This window comes from Melopsittacus undulatus, chromosome 4 (genome assembly GCF_012275295.1).
Source record: "Melopsittacus undulatus isolate bMelUnd1 chromosome 4, bMelUnd1.mat.Z, whole genome shotgun sequence".
Taxonomy (NCBI): domain Eukaryota; kingdom Metazoa; phylum Chordata; class Aves; order Psittaciformes; family Psittaculidae; genus Melopsittacus; species Melopsittacus undulatus.
In genome coordinates this window covers 112,490,241-112,512,617 of record NC_047530.1, presented here as the reverse complement: position 1 = coordinate 112,512,617, position 22,377 = coordinate 112,490,241, and the positions used below count along the sequence as shown (strand labels likewise).

Below are 22,377 nucleotides of genomic sequence, written 5' to 3'. Positions count from 1 at the left end.
ACGAGACCCAAGTAACGGCGCAGCCGTCGAGCTGCCACGCAGCTGCCCGGGCACGTCGGAAGCGCAGCGGGTGCCAGCCCCGAACCGCGCTGCCTTTTAGCCGTTTACTTTAACTCAATTCATTCTGTTCCTCCCGCCTCCGAGCTACAGCTTCGCAGCCTGAACAAAAGCAACTGCTGCTCTGCGGGCCGGCCGCGCTCCACCGGCGGAGTAAAGCGTCCCTGGGGACGGCCGTGACACGCTCCGGGACCGCGGGCCGGTTATGAGCCTCGGTGCTGCCCGCGGCCGCCTTCCGCAGCACTGGGCCGGGTTTGCACTCCCGGGCTCCCTGCACCGTGGGCGGCCTCTGACCGCTCGCCCGACGGGAACTGAGAGCTGCGGCACCGCAGCTCACAACCGCTGCTCCCCTTTGGCTGCACGGCGTCCGCGGCCCCCCGCGGGGACGTTCCCTACCCGCACCTGGTTAGTCTGCGTCGGGACAAATCCCGCTAAGAGGAAGGGCAGCAAAGGCTCTGATCGGCGCCTCCTCCCGCCGGGACCCCCGGCCCGTCTGCGCCGCTCCCCCCCCGCCGTTGGTCTCGTTCGTCCTGGTTATTACCCTCGGACCCGGGCAGCTCCTCGGGTAGGGGACGGGACTGCGGGTCCTGCAAATCGTTACTCACTGAGAGCAGGTCCTGCCGGGACCTCGCTGGAGCTGCACCGCGGTTGCGGACGGAGCAGATCAAGTTTATAAACTGCTCTTCGGCTCTGAGCACTCCGAGACAGGCGCTGCTCCGGCTCCTAAGGGGAAACGACCAAATAAAGCCCCCCGCATGTGGAAGTCGGATCATTCCCACCTGCGGCTCTCTGCCTGCCTGGGAGCGGAGTTAAAGCGACCCGCGGAGCCCCCGCACCTGCGCTCGGGGATGATCGTTCGGCCTTTCACGGACCGGGGCCCTGAGGCTGCGCAGAGATCGGCAGCGGTCGGGGGCCGGACCCTCCAGCTGCAGGTGGGAGCGCTGCCGGTAACGGCCCCGCCCGGGCGTCGCTCAACGCCAAAGTTGCGTTTTACGAGTGCCTGCGGGTTCAGTTTGAGACTCGTCGAGTTACTGTGATCGGTTACCCCCGCCCAGCGCCTGCAGCCCGGCGGGGTCCGGGTTTACAGCCTCCCGGTCTACGGCTGTGGTGTTATCTATGAACGAGGCTCCATCAGGAGCTTGACCAGGCGGCGGGTTTTCTGCACCCGGGGGTAGTCAGGAAGGAGCTTACGATGGCAAATTCATCGAGCTGATGGGTGCTGGCGTCTCCCGAATAGCTCACAAAGTCAAATACCTCCCCGTGCATCAGCACTCCAGTGCAAACTCCAAAACGTCTGTTCCTCGGTTTGTCTTGTGTTTTGATTAACTCTACGAGCTGCATTCTGCAACACGGGTTCCCATCTGAGAAATACCCCGTTAACTGGCAGGAGATTGAAAGGTAACTCATTAATAAGAAATGTGACAATTAAATAATTTCCCTGTAGTCCCCAATGCCCACATTAAAGGGACAGACACAACCGCATTCACCATTATTAGTTTTATTGCTTGAGAACCAGAGTACTCGTTTCTAAAGGCCTTCGAAGTTATCATGAGTTGAGTTTGCTTAAATAGAATTACTGTGTGGTTATAATGCAACATGGCACAACGACGATACAGAGCTGCAACACCCGCTGGGCAACAGCACTTAACAGAAACCCAGCTTGTACTGCTGAGAACACACTCTGCAAGCAGACATCAAATCATTTTCAATGGTAGTGATTTATACCAAAATCAAGCATCAATCTAATGCCATCACGCAGTCCATGAACTCTGTAGTGTTCTAAATTAAATCAATAAAACATACATTTGTGTTTCATCAACAGACTCCCTAATTACCTTTTAATGTTTTATTTAGTGGTGGGAGAAAAATGTTCATAACATGGTTATATTATAGCTGCACTGAGCTACTAACCAGGAAAATTTACAGTTGGTCTTTTTTTCTTCCTTTAACACTGTATAAATACAGTCTGTGTCCAATACAGCTGTTACCTGAAGCAGACCATCAATCTCTTCTCCCGTGTTGTTATTGTTTCAATATAGAATACTTGGCACCATAAACAGTAACAAAAGACAGACAAAACCAGTTTACAAAATTCTGTAAAGTTACACCCAAACCTAGCTAAGAACTTCACATTCAATCCTTAATATTACATAGAAAGAAGGGAGTATAGGAGTAACAAAGTGAAACTGCTAATATATGTGCTATATAGTATGCTATATATATCTGTATCCAGGATGGCACTGCTATATATTATTTATTATATAAATGTTGGCTGTTGATGTACACTTAACTAAACCTGCTAGGACTCAGACACTAACTGCTGATATGGCACTCTCAAGCATTCATATTGGAAAGTATATTTAGCATAAGTTTTGGTCAGGTTTATAAATTATTTATATATCTGTGTATATATACACATACATACATATATATACACACACATATATGTATGTATAGAAAGCAGCTGCTGTGTGATTCAAAAACCATGTAACATGGCAGTATAGTAAATAACATGAGAAAAAAATTATAAAAATGAAAACCAAAATACTAAAACTAAAAACACAAACCATAAGCCTTGGTCAACAAAGAAAATACCATTTAAAACCATCAATAGCTCTATCTATACAATCCAATGTACAAAACCCCAAAGTGGTAAAGATATATAATGTTAGGCATGACACCTTTAGAAGTTCATAATATGCTTTTGCACATTGACAAACACTTACTAAAAGTTGAAAGTCGTGAAATCTAAAATACAGAACATCTCTGCTGTCTATTTAGAGTTTTGGCAACAGAATCGTGACATATATATAAAAAATAATTCCACGTTTCTACTTGATGTCACATGAACATACAAGACAGTGAGGTATGTGAGGCTTTTCTCGAACAGAGTCCAGATGCTGAAGCATAGTGTACGATCAGCAGTCTAAAAATGTGGCACTCGGAACTTGATTTATCAATACAGCTGTTAGGATTAAGTGTTGCGGTTCGTGGCGTGCTCCTTCCCTCCTGCTACAGGCTGACTTCACGGAAAATCTTCTCGTTCCGTTGGCATCTTTTTCCTGTTGCAGAATTGGCAGGTTTTTAAAAAGAAAAATAAACACAGGGGAAATATTGTAGAGAATATAAACGGAGAGGAAAAAAAATGATATTTACCACCACATCACTGCACGACACAACACTTGTGCACATTTGCAATAGGTTTACCTGCCCCAGCAGCTATTCGAAAGGACAGGAACACAGGCTGCAGCAAGTCAGGGAAAAATAGAAGTTACATGTTTGAAATGGAAACATGTTCTTACAGTCAGCAGTAAACACAACAAAAATTCCTCTATGACTGGGAACAAAATAGTGCAAGCATTTTTCTGATTAATCTAGCTACAAAATGCACAGGAGAACTCCATCATCTCCCTGTAGATCTCTGCTCTCCTTGAAGTCTAAGGGGAAATTTGCTCCTGATTTCCACAGGAAGAGGCTCTGGTTTTAGACACAGCTCCCCCTTATCACTGATTGCATCAGCTCCACTGCAAGTGCATGATAAAAAGATCTGCGTTAGGTACACCAGTGACAAGGGAAAGAGATTTCTGGTTGTGACCTGGCTGCCCTGCAGCTGCTGACACCCTGAGCTTCCCATCTCACCGTAGCAATGAGTAAACTGCTGTAGTTTAAAACCTGACTTGGGTTATCGGGACAAATATCTTAAGCACATTCTTCCTTAGAACGACACCACTGTCTCACAAGAACTCTTGACCATGAAAGTAAATACAGCCATTATCTGTGAATTTGGATGCATGCATATACACGTGGTTGCCCACTATCCATCACTGAATTAACATTCAAGAGACTTAGTGCTGTCTGACACATTACCACTATCATATAGTTTACAAGTTTCTACGTGAGTTTTTATAGGTCTTATATTGTTTTAATCTAGGCTTTCAGAGATTTCCTCCTCCTCCTTGATCAGCCTTTTTCAAAGAGAGCAAACACTCAGTTTGGCTGAATTCCTGACTGTGCTTCCCACCTGGTACCTGCAGCAGAGAGGATTGTAAAATTCTGTCTTGGAGTTTTACTAATGAGCAGCGAGGCACTAGCTTCATGGAGTCTATGCCTTGGAAGCAATTTTAATAACCCAATAAAAAGTGGGTTTTCAACTACAATGAAAACACTTCTGTTTTACAGCAAGAGTCGTAAGTGCACAGACAGCTGCTGCTCCTCTTCATTTTTGTATTGTACCATGCTTCCAGCCTAGAGCACATCATCCTGTTCTTTATTTCATACAAGTGCCTACTCTAATATACTGTCTGCTTTTAGTTGAATTCAACTTTAAAACATTTTCAAGTCTTTAAATTAAAAATAGGACAGAGATATTAGTTGACTTAAACATAGAGTTAACAGAAACTAGTGCATACATTCTTCGTCCTCATGAGAAAGAAGATACAATCTAAATGTTTGGTTTATTTACCTTGTGATCCCCCATGCAGACATTAGGCCCAATATGGTCATATATTACTATCTTCTCATCATTTTCTGACTAGTTAAAAGAAAAAGAAACACAACAAACCCCCGGTCAGTGCAGGCATTCTCCGCATTACACACACAGAAAGAAAACATGGAAATGATTTATGCAAATAGTTCAAACCAGCTTCTGAGCAAAGCAACATTAACACATCTTCGCTTGGCTTCTCCAGAGAAAGACCACGTAGAATGAGTTTTTATGTCCAGTGCTGTTTGTGTAATTTATCCATGCAAAATCACTCACAAAATCACTGTACCTACTCCTCGCTTCTGGGACCTCAAGACATTTTAACACCTGGGTGGATGACATGAATGGCTTGGGTATGATGCATCCAGCCTTTGGCCAGGGACATGCAGTCAGTGCATTTGGCCAGTCCTTTTTTAGGAACAACACACAGTTTTTATTGAATGAGGTGTGATACATGCTGTTCTTCAAATTAAATGCAATCCATATTGCCTTCTAAGAGCATTTGATTTCACCATATAGGTGATTTTAAATGTTCAGAGAAGGGAATGAATTTACAGTTTATGAGTATAATCTTTAACCTTTCTATGAGACACATTTCTTCATCTGAAAAACATCGACTTTAAGAAAACCAGCAAGTGAAAGGTGACATTCCTCCAGACTCCATTATGAATTACTTTCATTTTGTTCCATGTTGAACTCTATCCTTATGCACTGACTTCTTTAGCATTTGTAACTTAATGAATAATAAAATGTACTAATCTTTCTGTCACTTGCAATAAATGTCATTTTGAGAATCTGTTTTGATTCTCAAGCACAATACTTCAGGAATAAATACAAAACCATTGCCACACAAGATGATTTCTTATTATGCTGAACAATTTCTATGAGCTAATTAAACCTGCAATCTGTACACTCTCAAGTCTCTAATACAATCATAGGTGTGCTTTAGAGCAGTTGGCAATACTAATTTATTTTGTACGAAACAGTCAAGACTTTCTCATCTGTAATCAGTCAAGTTTACTGGGCATTAACTTTATATAAACAGTAGCATTTAGGACTATAAAGTTAAAACTGAATTATCTTTAGTGCAGTAAGGAAGCTTAAGGTCAGATTTACTTTATAGCATGGTTGTCTGCCAAAAATATAAAAACATAACCTTCTGCATTGTATGCATGAGCACTTTCCAATATTTCAAGATCATAATGCCACCAGCATCGGAAGTGGGGATACATTCATCAAAAGTGACTTGATAATTTACAAAGGCAGCATAAAATTGTGGATTTTCAACTGCATAATCTTTAGACAGATAAACAAATTACAGCAGTGCACAAGCAGAAACAATATACACTTGGCTGAGCATTCATTACTTCATGCTATCAGGCATCAAGGCAGCTCCCTAGCAGTGGGCAACCTTTGGTGTTTTAGGGCTCAGGAAGCATAAAATAACATGATGGTGAGGTAACCGACCATGGCATGATAGATGATGTTGCATGAAAGCTGTTTACAGCCCATGTCTGTACAATCTGTAATGCCTACTGTGGAGCTGAGCACACTCTACAGTGTGGCAATTTGTGCATCCTATCCTTTCTTTACACGGGATTAAAATGCAGATTTACCACAGTTTTGTTTGAAATAAAATATAGAATTGCTAAGAGAGAAAAATAAATTATTTGCCTATAAGAAAAATGAATATAGCAAAATAATTACCTGCCTCAGAATATTCAATACCTAACTACAGCCAAAAATTCTTTACAATTTCATATATATTTGTATTTGAAGGATATGTCATAGTGTAATGAGTTAATTAAAATCTGCTTTTACTTTCTTCACAGTACCTTTTAAAGCTCCTAAGCCTCTGCAATGGAGTAAATTCTCAAAGGCAAGGCAAATACTGCTTGCTGTGCAGAACCGCAGAAACCTGTAAGGTCATTTTGCCCTTTCCTCTATCACTTCAGCATTCTTTTCTACCCAATATTTCCATTAATTTTTATGGGCCAGACTTGCAGCCTGGTTTTGAGCTGGGTAAGCTGGCTCCTTTCTCTGTACAAACTCCCTGAAGCCACTGTGCTAGTGCGGCCTCATCCCCAGCTGCAACCTCATGTACGCGCTTCTGGGGATGTCCCACACTGCAGGCCCAGAACTGGCAAAAGCAGGGACAAAATTCTATGCATTTTTAAATGTAACTTTGAATGATCCAACCATTGGGCTTCTGGTCCACGGAGACGAAGGACTGGGCTGAGTGACTTCACAGTTACACATTTCTGTAATGCTCTAACTTGGCTTTCCTTTGTTTAATTTTCTCCCATTATATCCAAGTTATACCCCCCTAGATAATCTGAAAGAATTCCTTTCCCTCTGTACTGTTTACACTCTTCAAGCCTTTGTGTACACTTCCATCTCCTTATTCATAGCTTGAAAAAAAAATCTTCCCTCATTGGCCACTCTTTCCATGGTTTTAAACCTTTGTTCTTTAGGAATTTCATGGGCACCAAGTACTAGCCTTGATATTTTGGGTAAAGTCTCACTTTTTCATAGGATATTTCTGTCCAACAGGATCAGATAACACTGATTTTGACATTACTATTTAAAGCCTATGTTTCTCTCAGCTCCACGGTATTTTAATTAAATACTGTAGTACAGGCATTGTCTAAAGTTCTGGGTGAAGCTTCAAGCTCTCTTGCAGATACTTCTTACACGTTACAATAAGTGAGGAAGTACACTGAATGGAAATTTGAGTAGCTATGGAACAAACGTTCTCAGCCTTTCAGTGAGTTATATACTGCAAAGCAAACAGTCTAATCATGAGATAAATAACCCTGATGAGAGCGAAACATAAAGTTATAAACTTCAGGAGAGCAAGTTTCAAGGGTTTTGTTAATCTAAACAGAAGAAAACAGAACCCCTGAAACTGCAGAATATGGATTTCTTTGTGAAGATGATTTTCTGCAATTCACTCCCATTAAGCTGCATTAGTTATACCAGCAACATAGACAGAGACATGGCAATTTTGGGTTTGGCAAGTCTGTTCTGTACCTGACAGTCGGATAGCCTGGTCAGCAGGATAACCTCAACACTGCAAGTCACAGCACATTCACCCTCCTGCTGTGCTCGTGGCCATGGCTGGCACAGGAGGGAAAGCTTAGCTCAGGGCAGAAAGGCCTGGGTGAGATCTCCTGATATCATACATGATTTCCTGATGTGTTCTTGCCCCTTTACAACAGCTGGTACCTAGTATAAACAGAATGGCTCCCCAGCTACCACAGGCAAGCATACAGGAAGACCGGAAGCAGTGTGAGCTGGCTCACGTAACTGCTGACCTGGTTCAGTTTCCAAGGAAAGGAAGAGAGTAGAGGGCAGTAAATAGGAGAGAGAGAAAATGAGGGAAAAGGAAAATTGGAAGGCTCCTGACCTCTGTCTAGATCAACCCTGGATGGAGCATCACCAAATTTACCTTGCTGCTATACATTAAAACCCCAAGAGGAACTATAGGCTCTAAAAATGTTGTACAATGGTATTTTTAAAGCTCCAGTGGAATGTCTAAATTGAGGCACTTAATAAGTGTACCAAGGTTAGGAGCCTACCTATTGGAGACTCTGCCTTCATTCAGAGGACAGTGATAGATTTGGCCTATCTAGGAACTAACATATTCTTAGGAAATCCAGTCCTCACCATCAGCAACAGAAGCAACCTAAATCTACCACACTTGTAATTCTGGTCCCTCAGGCTGCTGCCACACAGATTTTGATTTCAGTAGCATTACTCCTCAGTCTGTAGCCACTCCTGCTTCTGTCTGCGTCTGAGCTGAAGCCTTAGCAAGGGCTGCTCGTGCTGCTGTGCAGTGGGCTGGGGACTGATGGGGTTTTATTTTCTGTTGTTTAAAAAGAGGCAGATTTCCCAGCAGCCTGCACCCCAGGGCAGCACTGACACACACAGGAGAGACCACAACAGCCAGCGCTGGCAGCTCATGTACCACAAGAGGCATTTGTGACAGCTTGTGCTTTGGTAACTGCCAACACGTCAATTGGGACAAAGCTGCATTCTTGGGTGGGAGGCACTGGAGGCATAACAGTTCATTACTGCCATGGTAAGCTGTCTTAGCTTGGTGTTTGCTACAGGCAACTGAAAATCCAGGAACAAGCAGAAGTGTATCAGCCCTATCTACATTTGCTGAAGATAAACATACATGGAACTGTGGCATGGCTGCAGGTCTGTACTTACTTTCAGAATGAGCTCCTTGGCTGAGTGGGACATCAGGATTCTGTCACACCAGGCTGGACATCTTGTATTCATGTACTGCTTTCCCTGGCTGGAGTCCTCGCTGTAGGGGTAACTGCAAACAAATCACAATCACAGCCATCAGCAACTCCATGGATGCAGCCAAAAACCTCTGGCTCAACCAACCACATTAATTAAAAGATGTCACTGGCAAAAAGCAGCTCTTTTAGACCCTTCTCATATCTATCATCCTTCTTTTCTCATCCCCCTTTCTTTCTCATGTGCTCTTTCTCCATTTCTCTTCTTACATCTACCACTCTTCTTCAGGCCAACATGTTAAGACGCAGTCTCTGAACTCTTCCCTCCTACTTTGCAGTTTTGCACATGAGAGTGTTTGTAGACAGAAAACTACCTGTGTGAAAGTATGAAAATCATTTCAACAACTCAAGCCCAGAGCAGGCTGCTGGCCACGACTATGGAAAATAAAGAGAAGATGAAATAGGAAACCTAGGGAAAAAACAAGTTAATCTCACAGGATTTCTTTGCAGGATTCTCTCAAGGATGGCTATCCAGGAATGTTTTAACAGAAAATAGTTCAGAGCACTGGGATCTCTGCAGCTGTACACAATTCCCATCTGCATGGATTCTCTGAGCGTGACAGAAGGGAAGGTATGACACAAAAGCAAGATCTTCAGGGGATTTCTGCAGAGCCAAGGAATTGGGAATATGGTTTAAGGACAATGATACTAACTACATAAGGTTCTGTACTTTTACATGAAACTGTTAACAAGATGCAAATTATTCTGTAAAGGCATCTGGAATAGAAGCTGATTAAATGGTAGTTATGCTGTGGGGTCACTGTAAATATGCTATGTGATCTCCAGTGCATTATAACTTACCTTTAAAAGGCAACAGAACCTGTTTAATTTAACCTACAGAACAGTCAGAAGTAAGCTAACTCAACATGCCTGTGTGAACCCACAGGCTGAAATCACCTAAAGGACCTGAAGTGGCAACCTCCGGTTCAACCACTGTGAGCCTGAGGCCAAAGCTTTCATCCTTTTATCCAAATGTTTAGTATGACAGAACTTTGAATGTGGTGATGGCTCAGCATGCTGCAAGGCCTTCTTTTTTCCCAGACCATTTCCAAAATGGCACGGGGAAGCAGCCAAAGAGAAGTTTTGGGGAAATCCAAGGTGTTTGTGACTCAGTTTCTTGAATATTGGTCCTGAATGAACTGAAGTTTACCCTTGATCATCATAAGGCTGATGGATATTTTCTATACATATATGTTGGGTGTATTTAAAATGACATTTGCATTTTGTCCTGCTCATCACTTTATTCATAAAGGAAATACTGAGGTTTTCCTGACGTGTGTTAAGAAAGCATTTCTGGCATTGTAACAAAAAGGTTTGCATGCTTGAAGAGAAACTTATTTACCACCCTACTTGGTGGGATGCTCTGAAACTGAGACATATAGCTTTCTACCAAATGGGTTTACAAGCTACACTGCCATTAAAGAGATTAGCCATGGCAAGCATCCAAAGAAAGCGCACTGAACGTATTGGAACAAACCAGTGATCTCAGTACCTTTTCCACCTCATCAAACCTAACAAGACTCATTTTCAAAACATATTATGAGAATTCAATTTGCTGCTTCACTGACATACAGAAGCACAGCTTATTTCTGAGTGTCTGTGAAATACTTTGATGATGTAATACTGTTGGTAGTAGAAGCTCTTTGTCTGCAATTTAAGGGTTGGCTTTTTCTGGTAACCTCTTTCTTTAGGTACTCAAGAACCCCACACAGCTGAAGCAACTTTTTATGACATAAGGTAGCAGAATTAATCACATCTCATCTAATCCTTCCTTTTAAAGCATTAACTGTATGGCTCTTAAAGTATGATGTTCTGTACCTGAAATGATCTGTTACTGCCCTGTGTTGGAGCATTTCATTTGAGAGCCCGTATTCTATGAAATGGTATTTATCAATTTGCCTTATTGATCTTAACGTTTCACAGGGTGAACACTTCTGCCAATTTTTCAAGGTCTTTAGTGCTGATCACCCAGTCAAGAAGTTACTGCAGTTTACAAATACCTTTGACAAATCAGATTTGTAATGGCTGTGACAGAGATGAAAATAAAATGTTGCAAAAGTTATCTAGACAAAATGATCTGTAGGTAATAATTTAATACAATAAAGTGGGGCAAACTCTTCTTTTTATAAGGCAGCATCCTTCCTTAGAGCCAGAAGTGTGGGGCACTCTGTCTTGCTGCACTCTGAGGAGTAAGGCTTCTCCCTGCCCATCACTGCCTCCCTGGCTCGTGCAAGTCTCACTCAGTGAAATGCTGACAAAGATGTAATAAAAAGTCCTAACTAGTTATGCCCCCCAAGCTCTTTTCTCTCCTACTTCATGCTCTAGAAGGATCACAGATACTTTGGAATAAGCAGGTTTCTTTTGCAGATGGGTTCAAAAAGTGGTCATGACTCAGAACTGCTGGGAGGGATGCTTCTTTGTGACCTAACAGGTTGTGGGGACAGAAGAGTTTAGTTTATTATATGCCATTTATCTTAACTAGATTTTTGCAGATAAAAGCTGTATTAGAGGTTTCTGGAACAGGACTGTCACCCAAGATTTTCATGAAATGTACTGCTGAATGTATGCTATTTCAGAATAATTTTTCACACAAGATGCACTCCGGTAGCTGTCTCCATCATCCTGTTCTGCAGTTAAGTGAACAACAGTATGAAAATGGTGTGACTCTTTCCAGAACTGAATCATCTCCTTGCGAACTCTGAAGCTTTTACATGGTTGGAGCACTTGTAAGGTTTTCTTCCTCTATGGATACTCTGGTGTCTTACACGATGTTACCTCACTCGGATGCCTTCCAACCAGATGATGGGATTTAAAACCAGTCAACAGAAACAAAAGAGGAGACAGACAGCTGTAGAAGCTTTGGGGAACCCAGGCTGATGATTCTGGTGCTCCCATAAGAGAGATGATGTTGCAAAAATCAAAGACACAAGGAAAACAGGTGAAGCCTCAGAACTGCCACACATGACCTGGCTCAGTTTGTCTTGTGCTCAAAGCCTGTCACCAGAATGCAGCCTCTGGCTCCTCTCCTGCGCTCCCCGTAAACACAGGGACATCTCCCAAGGCTGGCAGCTTGGCCCTGCATCCATGAGGGCTGTGGAGCACCCAACAGGACATCTAAGAGGGGAGCATGTATTTTGGGAAAAGCAGGACATAAGACATGACATTAATTTTGTTCCTGCAATAGAACAACTGCCCCAACAGCACAGACTCAGGAAACTGGAAAATGTTTCCACTGACTTCAATGGGTTAACCAAGATACAAGACTTCTAGCACGCACTTCTATTTGACTATGAACCTTCTGTTCTCTCTAGGATGGCTTCATAATTTACTCTCTCTTTTCCTTCCTTTCAGCCCCACTGCTCACCTGCTTCTTTGAAATAAAGCACAGTCTCTTAAAGAATAATGTAAATTCAAATTTGTGTGCATGCAAAAAGCAGAACAAAACAGTTGTGAAGCATACAACTGTCTGTTATCAAGTGCATTAAAACAGTTTTGTTTTGCTGACATTTGCAGCCTCTTTTAATATTCTCTTTCCAAGCAAGTAAGGAACTCAGAGTTCATAATTCAAAACTTGATTAATAATTCTAGTTAACTGATCTTCTGAGCTATGAACATTACAAACAATTACAGGCTTGGTAAAAACAACTGCAGATCTGATACAGATCATTTTAAAGGCTCTACACCAAATAATTGCAAGTTAAAAATTCCAGTATTAATCTGCTGGAGGGTAAGCATCATGCCATCTCCCTGGGCACGCATTATTAGTCTTGACCATCAGAACCGTGACTATGGCAGAGAGAAAGGGAGAACCAGTGCTCCCAGGCTCAGGACTAGACAGGGAAGGATGTCTTTTTTTCACCCCCTTTTACCAGCGTTCTGCCTCAATTACAATTTATCTTGTGCAATGTACAGAAAACAGTGATCCTGAGAAAGAATAGTGAGTGCTCATGTAAAAATAATAACAACAGATAGAGGCTCATAAGTACCCCTGAAATAGAAATGATAAATAGATACAATGCTAACACATACAGGTGCTATAGGTAAGACTGTACACACTTCCTACCTTTAGTATTCAGTAGTTACTGACCTTTTTTTTTTTTTAGTACACACATTATATTACATGTATTTAGAAATACAAATGGAGAAATTAAGAATTCCATGTGAAACAACTTCCCTGCCCTGTTTAAAACAGTGTCACAGTTGAAATTTAGAACCTTAACCTTTAATGGTAGCTGAATAACTAATAGTAAAACCATTCTGTTATTCTCAGTGTATCCCAGCAGTTATGCAAAATATACTTTGACTGTATATGCCTCTGGATGGTGGAGAGGCAGCAGTTCTAGAGCTGGAGCAGCCATGCGAGAGGCTTGTATGAGTTACCTCCAGTTGTTCAGGATTTATTTGTCCTCAAGATGCTCCTCCAGCTGCTTGTCCACCTTATTTCACAAACTTTTGTTTCAGTTGCACTCATTTTACTTAACCAGGATTACTGTCAGGTGGGTTTTCTGAATAAACAGTCCAAAAGGTGCTAGTGAAAGCAACATCATTAATATAATGCCCAATGTTGTATAAATTTAACCAAACACTTTGAGGAATTGTGAGCTAACTCTGAATGAGGAGCAGGCTGTTCAATGGACTACTAGTATTAGAATTAAAAAGGAGAGCTACTTGGCAACTGTTTGGGGAAAATAAAACATAACAGCATCAGTAATATCCCTGCACTCCTGCTGTTGGCAGGGACCGTCAAAGATGATCAGATACCCTTACAGAAATACTTCCTGCAGGGTGGAAGGTCTCCTGACACCAAAAACCATCCCATCAGCAGGGTCTGGATGTGAAACACAAGCCAACAATGCCGTGTGTATAAACGTCTCCTTAACTGGCATCTCCAGCCAGGAAAAACACTCCTAATGAACTCTTGCCTTGTGCAGGAATGGACAAAATATGCTCCTGAGATGGTGAAATGTACTTTCCAACAGAAAACAGTGAATTCATCCTGGGTTGCTGGCACCTTTCAAAGCCGTCTCCTGCATGGCTCTGCCTCCCAGCTCAGATTCATGCACACTGACCATGCCTTGCTGCTGTCAGGCCCCTTGTATTGCCTGAAGGATCCTGCTTCCTATGGCCAAGGCATCCCAGAAGTGCTCCAGACAGCATCCTCTAGCCAGCAGCCAGGAAAAATTAAGCTGTGCAATCTTCTTTAGTACAATGCAGGTCCTTCTGAAATACTGCATCTTCTGTCTAGATCGATGTGCAGATGCTTAGGCAAACTATCATATTTCAGGGAGCAGAAATAACTCCTACTCAAAGACCGCTTGTTCTCATCTATTAAATGTCCCCATATTTTCATCACTGAACTGCTTCTAACACAAAATGTTTGAGATTTGGGATTATAAAGCGTTGATGAAAGCTGAGCTCTTCATGGGAAGAGCTGAGACACCGTTTGATTTGGTCTGGTTTAGATTTTGAACTCAGGTATGAGTCCTCACATTTACTAAACTTTCTCTCCCTTTTAATTCCGTCTATTTACATACAATATTCAGAGAGAACTTCAAAAGGGGAAACATCCCAACCACTTATCAGAAAATTATTTACTATTTTTGTATTTTCTAAGAAAATGTTGGACCTATTTACCTTCAGCTCTGACACACTTTCAGACTGTCTAACATGCTTTTACCAGAAGCAAGGACAGTCAATGCAGGCTGCCTGTTCAAGGTTTGGGCGCTTTAAAAGTTGCAAGGCCAAAGATATAGATAAAAATATTTTGGTCTTTTTAATTGACGAGGTCTCAGCTCAGCATTAGTGTGAGCTGGTACACGAGTATGATTTCAATAAAATGTCATTTGACCAACTGAGGTCACATTGCATTTTTGTCAGCTTCCAGATCGCTCATTTCTCCCTCCAAACTGAACGATCATTTTATATTTCCCTGAATCTGGAAGGCAGATTCAGGTTCCCTAGTTCTCTTCCTAACAAATGACCCCATGTAATTTATCTTCATATGCTCATCTTCGGCAGCAGATAGTTAAAGCTAAGCAATAAGACATGCTGCTGTTTGGATTAAATTAGCTGCTTCAAATGTACCAACATACTAACAAGCCCTCACAGTGCTCTGCCAGCCAACCGCCACGATGTGCGGCTCACTTAAGGCAAATGAGGAGGGTAAACACAGCCCTGCAAACACAACAGTTAAAGTACAATGTGCTGAACAGCTGCTCCTTGCAAAAGCTACACTAGCACCATGGTGACCACATCAACAACCAGAGGTGACAGCAGCAAAAGGGATGGAGAGAAAACAGGACTGGGGGCCGTAACTCTGTGCACAGCACAAGCCAAAGGTAACCATGTGGTGTGTTCTCTGGATCTTTTCTATGGATTTAGGTCCGGCAGATTGCTTTTTGGCTGAACTTTGGAAAATAATGTCTATGATATGCTTCAGAGTTAACATTTCTGTACCACCAGTATAACTCCGGACCTTTTCCAGATAAAACCAAGAAAAGCAGAGCCCTTTTCTTTCTCCTTTCTCCAGAACCTTCCCCAGAGAGGAAATCTCCCCTTGTCCATCACAAACATCCCATGGCTGTGAACACGGGCAGAGCCTACAGCACCCTGCCAGTGGCTGGTGCCCTCTGCAGGGTATTCAGCCTGTTGAGGGGCCCTAACAGCAACTGGGTGCCATGCTGTGTGCTCAACACGAGCATCATGGAGAGACCAGCTAACAGAAACCAGTTATTCTGCAACAGCAATGCCTCAGCGAGTGGACAGTGAGTGATGAGCTCTACGGGTTTAATTGCAATAATGCTGTACTCCACTACGTGTATGTAATACACTAATATTACAAGTGGATAAATGTAATTATGAATAGTGTAGGCCTATTGGGAAGGACCCACTGTTGACTTGTTTCAGCAGAACTGACTGATGTTACTGCATATAGCTGTGACTGAGCTAAATGTCCTTTCTGGAATGGGCTTGGCTTAGAGTAAGTTACTTCTGGCTGTAACTTACAAATTCTTGTATGTGGGGAAAAAAATCACCCCTGCAAAGCTGAGCAGCAGCTGGGATAGATAGGGTTCAGGTCCCAACTACTGGGCTTTTCAACAGCACTTTCAGACAAGAATACAGTGAACAGCCTGGTTAGCAGCAAAGGCCATAAGCTTTTTGCTTGACTATCTGCTTCAGCCTGTAAACCTCACCTTATGCACTGCATACAGTAATGCTCAGGCCTTGGAACTTCTTTCCAGCATTGATTTTCCTCTTCTTCCATTTGCCACAATACGTTAAAATGGAACTGCTTACTTGGGTAATTCTATCCAGCGCCTCACAGATTAAAGAAACACCCTATCTTACTTTGGAAATTAATTGAGAATGATGATGAGAGTAGTACTAGCTTAATGTGAGGAGAACGCCTGTAGTATGGTGAATAAACAAGAGGAATTAGAGATGTGTACATGGCTCCAGCATTGCTGGAACCACAGAAACATGGCGGGATGGCTCCTAAGACTGGAGTGCTGGAATGGAGGTTACAGGCTCTTTAAGAAAGACAGGCCTAGCAGACAGGGAGGGGGAGTTGCTGTTTATGTTAGGGATAGGCTGGAGAGTATGGAACTCTGTCTGGGGACAGGTGAGCAGTCAACAGAGAGTTTCTGGGTCAGGGTTAAAGGGAGAACAGCGATGGGGGACATTACTGTGGGGATCTGTTACAGACCCTCTGATCAAGAGGAACCTGCGGATGAAGCACTCTACAGACAGATAGGAACAGCCTCACGCTCACGGGCCCTTGTCCTTATGGGAGACTTCAACCACCCTGGTATCTGATGGAGCGACAGTATGGCCCAGCACAAGCAATCCAGGAGGTTCCTCCATTGTGTGAAAGACAACTTCCTCTTTCAAGTGAGAGGAGCCGACAAGGAGAGGGGCCATGCTTGACCTCATGCTCACCAACAAGAAGGGACTGGTGGGGAATGCGATGCTCCAAGGCAGTCTTGGCTGCAGCAATCATGAGATGGTGGAGTTCAAGATCCTCAGGGCAGTGATAAGGGTACACAGCAAGCTCACTGCCCTGGACTTCAAGAGAGCAGACTTGGCCTCTTCAGGACCCTGCTCAGTAAGGTTCCATGGGATAAAGCCCTAGAGGGCAGGGGGGCCCCAGACTGTTGGTTGATATTCAAGGATCACCAAAGTCAGAAGTGTTGTGTGCTGACAAGAAGGAAGTGGGGCAAGAAGGCCAGGAGGCCTCCATGGATACATAAGGAAGTGCTGAGAAAACTTAGAAGGGAAAAAGAAGCTTAAAGAAGGTGGGAGCAAGGACTGGCAGGCTGGGGTGAATACATGGACTTTGTTTAGGAAGCAAGGGCTCAGGTCAGGAAGGGTAAGGGCCAGTTAGAACTGAGACTGGCCAGGGATGATAAGGGTTTCCCCCAAGGAAGGGCTTCTGTAAGTATGTAGCCAACAAAAGAAAATCTGGGGCTGCATCAAAAGGAGTGTGACCAGCAGGTCAAAGGAGGTGATCCTGCCCCTCTGCTCTGCTCTCGTCAGACCTCACCTGGAGCATTGTGTGCAGTTCTGGTGTCCTCAACATAAAAAGGACATGGAACTGTTGGAACAAGTCCAGAGGAGGCCACGAGGATGATCAGGGACTGGAGCACCTCCTGTATGGAGACAGGCTGAGAAAGTTGGGGCTGTTCAGCCTGGAGAAGAGAAGGCTGCGTGGAGACCTCATAGCAGCTTCCAGTATCTGAAGGGGCCTACAGGGATGCTGGGGAGGGACTCTTCATTAGGGACTGTAGTGACAGGACAAGGGGTAATGGGTTGAAACTTAAACAGCAGAGGTTTAGATTGGATCTAAGGAAGAAATTCTTTACTGTGAGGGTGCTGAGGCACTGGAATGGGTTGCCCAGGGAGGTTGTGAATGCTCCATCCCTGGCAGTGTTCAAGGCCAGGTTGGACAGAGCCTTGGGTGCCATGGTTTAGTGTGAGGTGTCCCTGCCCATGGCAGAGGGGTTGGAACTGGATGATCTTAAGGTCCTTTCCAACCCTAACTATTCTATGATTCTATGATTTCTGTTTGGTGGGAAATACTTAATTGGCAGAAAAAACACGTGTTATAAAAGTAAGCAATGGAGCAAGCATAAAAGCATCTAGGGCTTTAACAATTTTTAATTACTTGAGTGACTAACTTGCCTTTTTGTGGAACAACAGGACACAGGAATGTTACTGAGGTAATGTTCCAAGAAACAGGAAACCCATTTGCTCCAGAAGTACTGCACCAGTCTCAGCAGCAGAACTGTGGGCTCTGAAAACATGCAGTGCAGTTGGTGAGGACACTGCTAAGTAAAGGCAGCCCACTGAAATCTAAACCATCATCTTCTCATTTCATACCCAAGGGTGACAACTGAGACATGTACCGTGGCCCCCACAGGGCAGGGTACAAAAAGCAGAGGTGCTCTTCCCCGGATGTTCTCTGGAAGTGAGTGTGTCTGAGATGGCTTTGCCTTGTGCAGAGCAGACTGGCTCACTCTGTAGTGCAAACTGGATCAGAAAAAATATATTATGTATCATTGTGCCACCTACTAGAATAAAAAAAGGTCATGAGACAGAGTACCAGGGTGGAGAATAAATTGATTATAGACTAAACAGGGCCCTGGCAGAATAAGGGACCATAGCCAGAGAGAATTCCAAAGGAAAAACACTGTTCCAAGAGTAAACGAGATTCAACCTGTCTCCTGGTGAGAGGTGTCAAAGGCAAGATACTGCCAATGCAGAGGATCTGCTTGAGAAAAGTATCATACGGAGGATATCTAGGACACAAACATATGTCCAACCAGTATATTACATGACAGCCTAATGCAACAACAAACAAGAATAGGTCACTTTAAGAGAATGATTAATACATGAGATTACTGTGCATGCAGACTTATCTGAAAGCAAACCTTGTAGGTGGGTGTGAACTCCTGCTAAAGTCAGCTCCTATCTTTGCTGTGCAACAGCTACAAGAATAATTATAATAATTAATGGAGAGCAGTGATAAAGGCAACAATTGCCCACCTGTATATTGACTGACCACAATGTTGTTACTTCTTTTTCACACCTACTGCCTTTTGCAGTGATTGCTGACTTACTGCAAGCTCTTTTTCAGCCTCACACTGGGCTTGCTATTTGCTCACACCAGGCTGTCCAGTCCGTGAATGACAGAGCTTACAGAGTTTAACATTCTGAATTGTATTTGGTCTCCAATGGCTAAGGTTGCCATGGGTTACATTAGATTACAAAGGGTAATGAGATGAAAACATGAATATTCACTATATAAAGTAAAAGACCGCAAAATATTGGAGCATAGGAACGGGTGAATAATGTCTGAAAAACACTCTGTTAGAAGGGGTCTTTATATTCTGTGTGAAGACAGCAGACTTGTAATGCAGCCTGTGACTTCTTACCAAGATGTGATTCCTCTTCCAGGCTGCCCTTGCTTTTGGCACACTTCAGGAGGGTTGAGGAAGGACTTGCTGTTGTGAAAGGCAGGATGGTTGGGACTTCTCCTTTTCTCAGCCTCAGGACTGACAAAAAGGGAAAGGGTGGGCTTTGCAGAGGCTGACCTCCTGACTGGGGAGAGGAACAACTGACTGGCTGCTTCTGCAGCTCTCCCTTGGCAGGTTTCTGGTGATCACAAATGCAAAGTATGAGAATGTGCTGGGGGTAGAATGGCTCCAGAACTTACAGGTTGAGAGGTAGCAGGCTGAGAGGTTTTTCCTTGGAAGTTCACGCATCACTAGTAAACCTCTTTAGGATGCACGGGTTACACAGTATGGCACACCAATACAACTTAAGCATAAGGTCCTTTCCAACCCTAACTATTCGATGATTCTATATAAAGAACTAAAAAGGAACTCAGAACTGAAGAGGAATTTAGAAAAATGCCTAGATATCAAGTGCCCTGCTGAACAGAGAGGAGATAAGAGACAGCCTTCCTAATAAGACTGTCAGTACTACATGACATAAAGGCTTCGTTCTGAGCATTTCTGAGGGGTGACAGCCTGACCACCACTTCCTCCATGCCACAGCAGGATGGTCACGCGAGACAGGATAAAGAATTCACGTAAGATCAAGCAGACATATCGTTTTAGCCTAAATTACAGTTTTGCACTGGAGAAGAAGAATAGTTTTACTTTGTCCGGTTTTGAGATCCATAAGTAAGCCTGCTATTCCTAGATGAGGCAGGTAGAAGAGTTCAGAAGTGGCTTTGGAATCCTTCCCACATACAGAGTTGACTGGGAAGAGTCTGGAAGCTAACCTTGAATAACACAGAGTCCATCAAGACCCTGCAGAAACCCACTTGCCTTAACACAATTCCATTCATAGCTACAAATTCAATTTATAACTATATTACACTGTAACTATGAAGTCTCATAGAACTATTATAATATATACATAATTATGATCTAAATCTACCAAAATGAACATATGATTAAAAATATTAACGTATTTGGGTATAATCCAACAAATGCCATTTGTACATTGCTTAAGAATATGAAAACTTGTAAGTGAACTGATGTTTCAAAAGGGCAGAAGAAAAGGTAAATTGTGGATTAATGGCTAGATAAAACCAAAGAACTTCAATTTAACTTAGACCCAGCTAAGGCCAAAATGGCAATTCTACAAATATTCATTCACCTACCATCTTACCAACCATGCTGAGCCTCAGGTCTCCACCCTTACAACTGCTTTTTGTATGTTATCCAATGACTGTTTCCTGTGAAATGCAGAAGTGGCCCTGGGAGCAGAACTAATCTCTGCGGCTCCACCCATAGGTATGTGGCGGGCCATGGGGTGGCAGCATCTTCTCCCTTCATACTTTGTGGTTTTGAACTTGTGCTTGCTGTATTCAAAATTAATACCTCAAAGCAGATACACTATATGGGTAGGGAAATACTCATGCAACAGCCTGAAAGGGTGCTTTTCTTCTGAATTTTTGCTGTGAACCAACGGGAATAAGCATTTTACTTTCTATTTTGAAACCTCTCATGTACCATCCAGAGGGACCTTGACACACTTGTGAGGTGGGCTGATGCCAGCTTCATGAAGTTTAACCATGCCAAGTGCAAGGTCCTACACCTGGGTGAGAGCAATCCCAGGCACAGCTACAGGTTGGGCAAAAAAGGAAATTCATGGTAGTCCTGCGGAGCAGGACTTGGGGGTGTTGGTCAATGAGAAAATGAACATGAGCCGGCTGCAGTGTGCGCTCACAACCCAGAAAGCAGCCGTATCCTGGGCTGCATCAAAAGGAGTGTGACCAGCAGGTCAAAGGAGGTGATCCTGCCCCTCTGCTCTGCTCTCGTCAGACCTCACCTGGAGCATTGTGTGCAGTTCTGGTGTCCTCAACATAAAAAGGACATGGAACTGTTGGAATAAGTCCAGAGGAGGCCACGAGGATGATCAGGGACTGGAGCACCTCCTGTATGGAGACAGGCTGAGAAAGTTGGGGCTGTTCAGCCTGGAGAAGAGAAGGCTGCGTGGAGACCTCATAGCAGCCTTCCAGTATCTGAAGGGGCCTACAGGGATGCTGGGGAGGGACTGTTCATTAGGGACTGTAGTGACAGGACAAGGGGTAATGGGTTGAAACTTAAACAGCAGAGGTTTAGATTGGATCTAAGGAAGAAATTCTTTATTGTGAGGGTGCTGAGGCACTGGAATGGGTTGCCCAGGGAGGTTGTGAATGCTCCATCCCTGGCAGTGTTCAAGGCCAAGTTGGACAGAGCCTTGGGTGCCATGGTTTAGTGTGAGGTGTCCCTGCCCATGGCAGGGGGGTTGGAACTAGATGATCTTAAGGTCCCTTCCAACCCTAACTATTCTATGATTCTATGTTTCAATGCGCAATAAATTTTAATGGTCATTATAAATTTATGCAGCCTTGAAAAATAGCCTATCTAAATACAGAATTGACTGTCCTGCCTTTTAGTGATTTAAGCCAGGATGAGAAGGCTATATTCATCTAGCTACAATGTGTTTTTATGCAGCTTTTTGCAGCAGATAGCCAACACACCTTCTCACAGAGGCTTTAAACAAAGGTGGGTGGGTGCTCACTCAAAAGGATCAAAAAGTGTGACAGATTTGCATTAACTTGTTATGGAAGGCATCAGTTTAGTCTCAGTTCTCTTTTAAACACCAAACATTGAAAAGACAGTGGGACGGCGATGGTCCTGTTTTCTCTATGGCAGTCTAAGACCTGTCAAATAGAGTGATGTTGGGACAGAGGCCCCTGTATTTCAATTTTGCTGCAGGATTATTGGAACTACTGCTTAGGGATAAGCAAGAAGTCAGTAGTTTAAAAGAAACAATTTTAAAGTATTTTTGACCCAGCACAGGGCCTCCACTCTCTACAGAATTAAAAAGTGACTTTTTATTTGATACTACAACAACAAAAATTTACTTCTAGGAACCATTAAAAAGAAACTAAGAAAAGGTTAATAGAAAGTTCACTTTCTAAAAGCTGGTATTAAAAAGCATGATACAGTAGTTGGAAATATACAA

At 43.2% G+C, this 22,377-nt stretch overlaps 1 protein-coding gene across 1 annotated transcript in view; it reads right to left on the bottom strand.

Moving 5' to 3' along the window:
* Nucleotides 1–1,539: 1,539 nt before the first annotated feature.
* INPP5A (inositol polyphosphate-5-phosphatase A) overlaps nt 1,540–22,377 on the bottom strand; it is a 200,911-nt gene continuing 180,073 nt past the window's right edge. Inside the window, exons 13-16 of the mRNA XM_034062409.1 lie at nt 8,759–8,870; nt 4,520–4,588; nt 3,214–3,301; nt 1,540–3,119 (exon numbers count right to left, since the gene is read on the bottom strand). Of these exons, the coding sequence (XP_033918300.1) occupies nt 3,221–3,301; nt 4,520–4,588; nt 8,759–8,870 (262 nt within the window). The 3' untranslated portion in view covers nt 1,540–3,119; nt 3,214–3,220. The remainder of the gene's footprint in view (nt 3,120–3,213; nt 3,302–4,519; nt 4,589–8,758; nt 8,871–22,377) is intronic.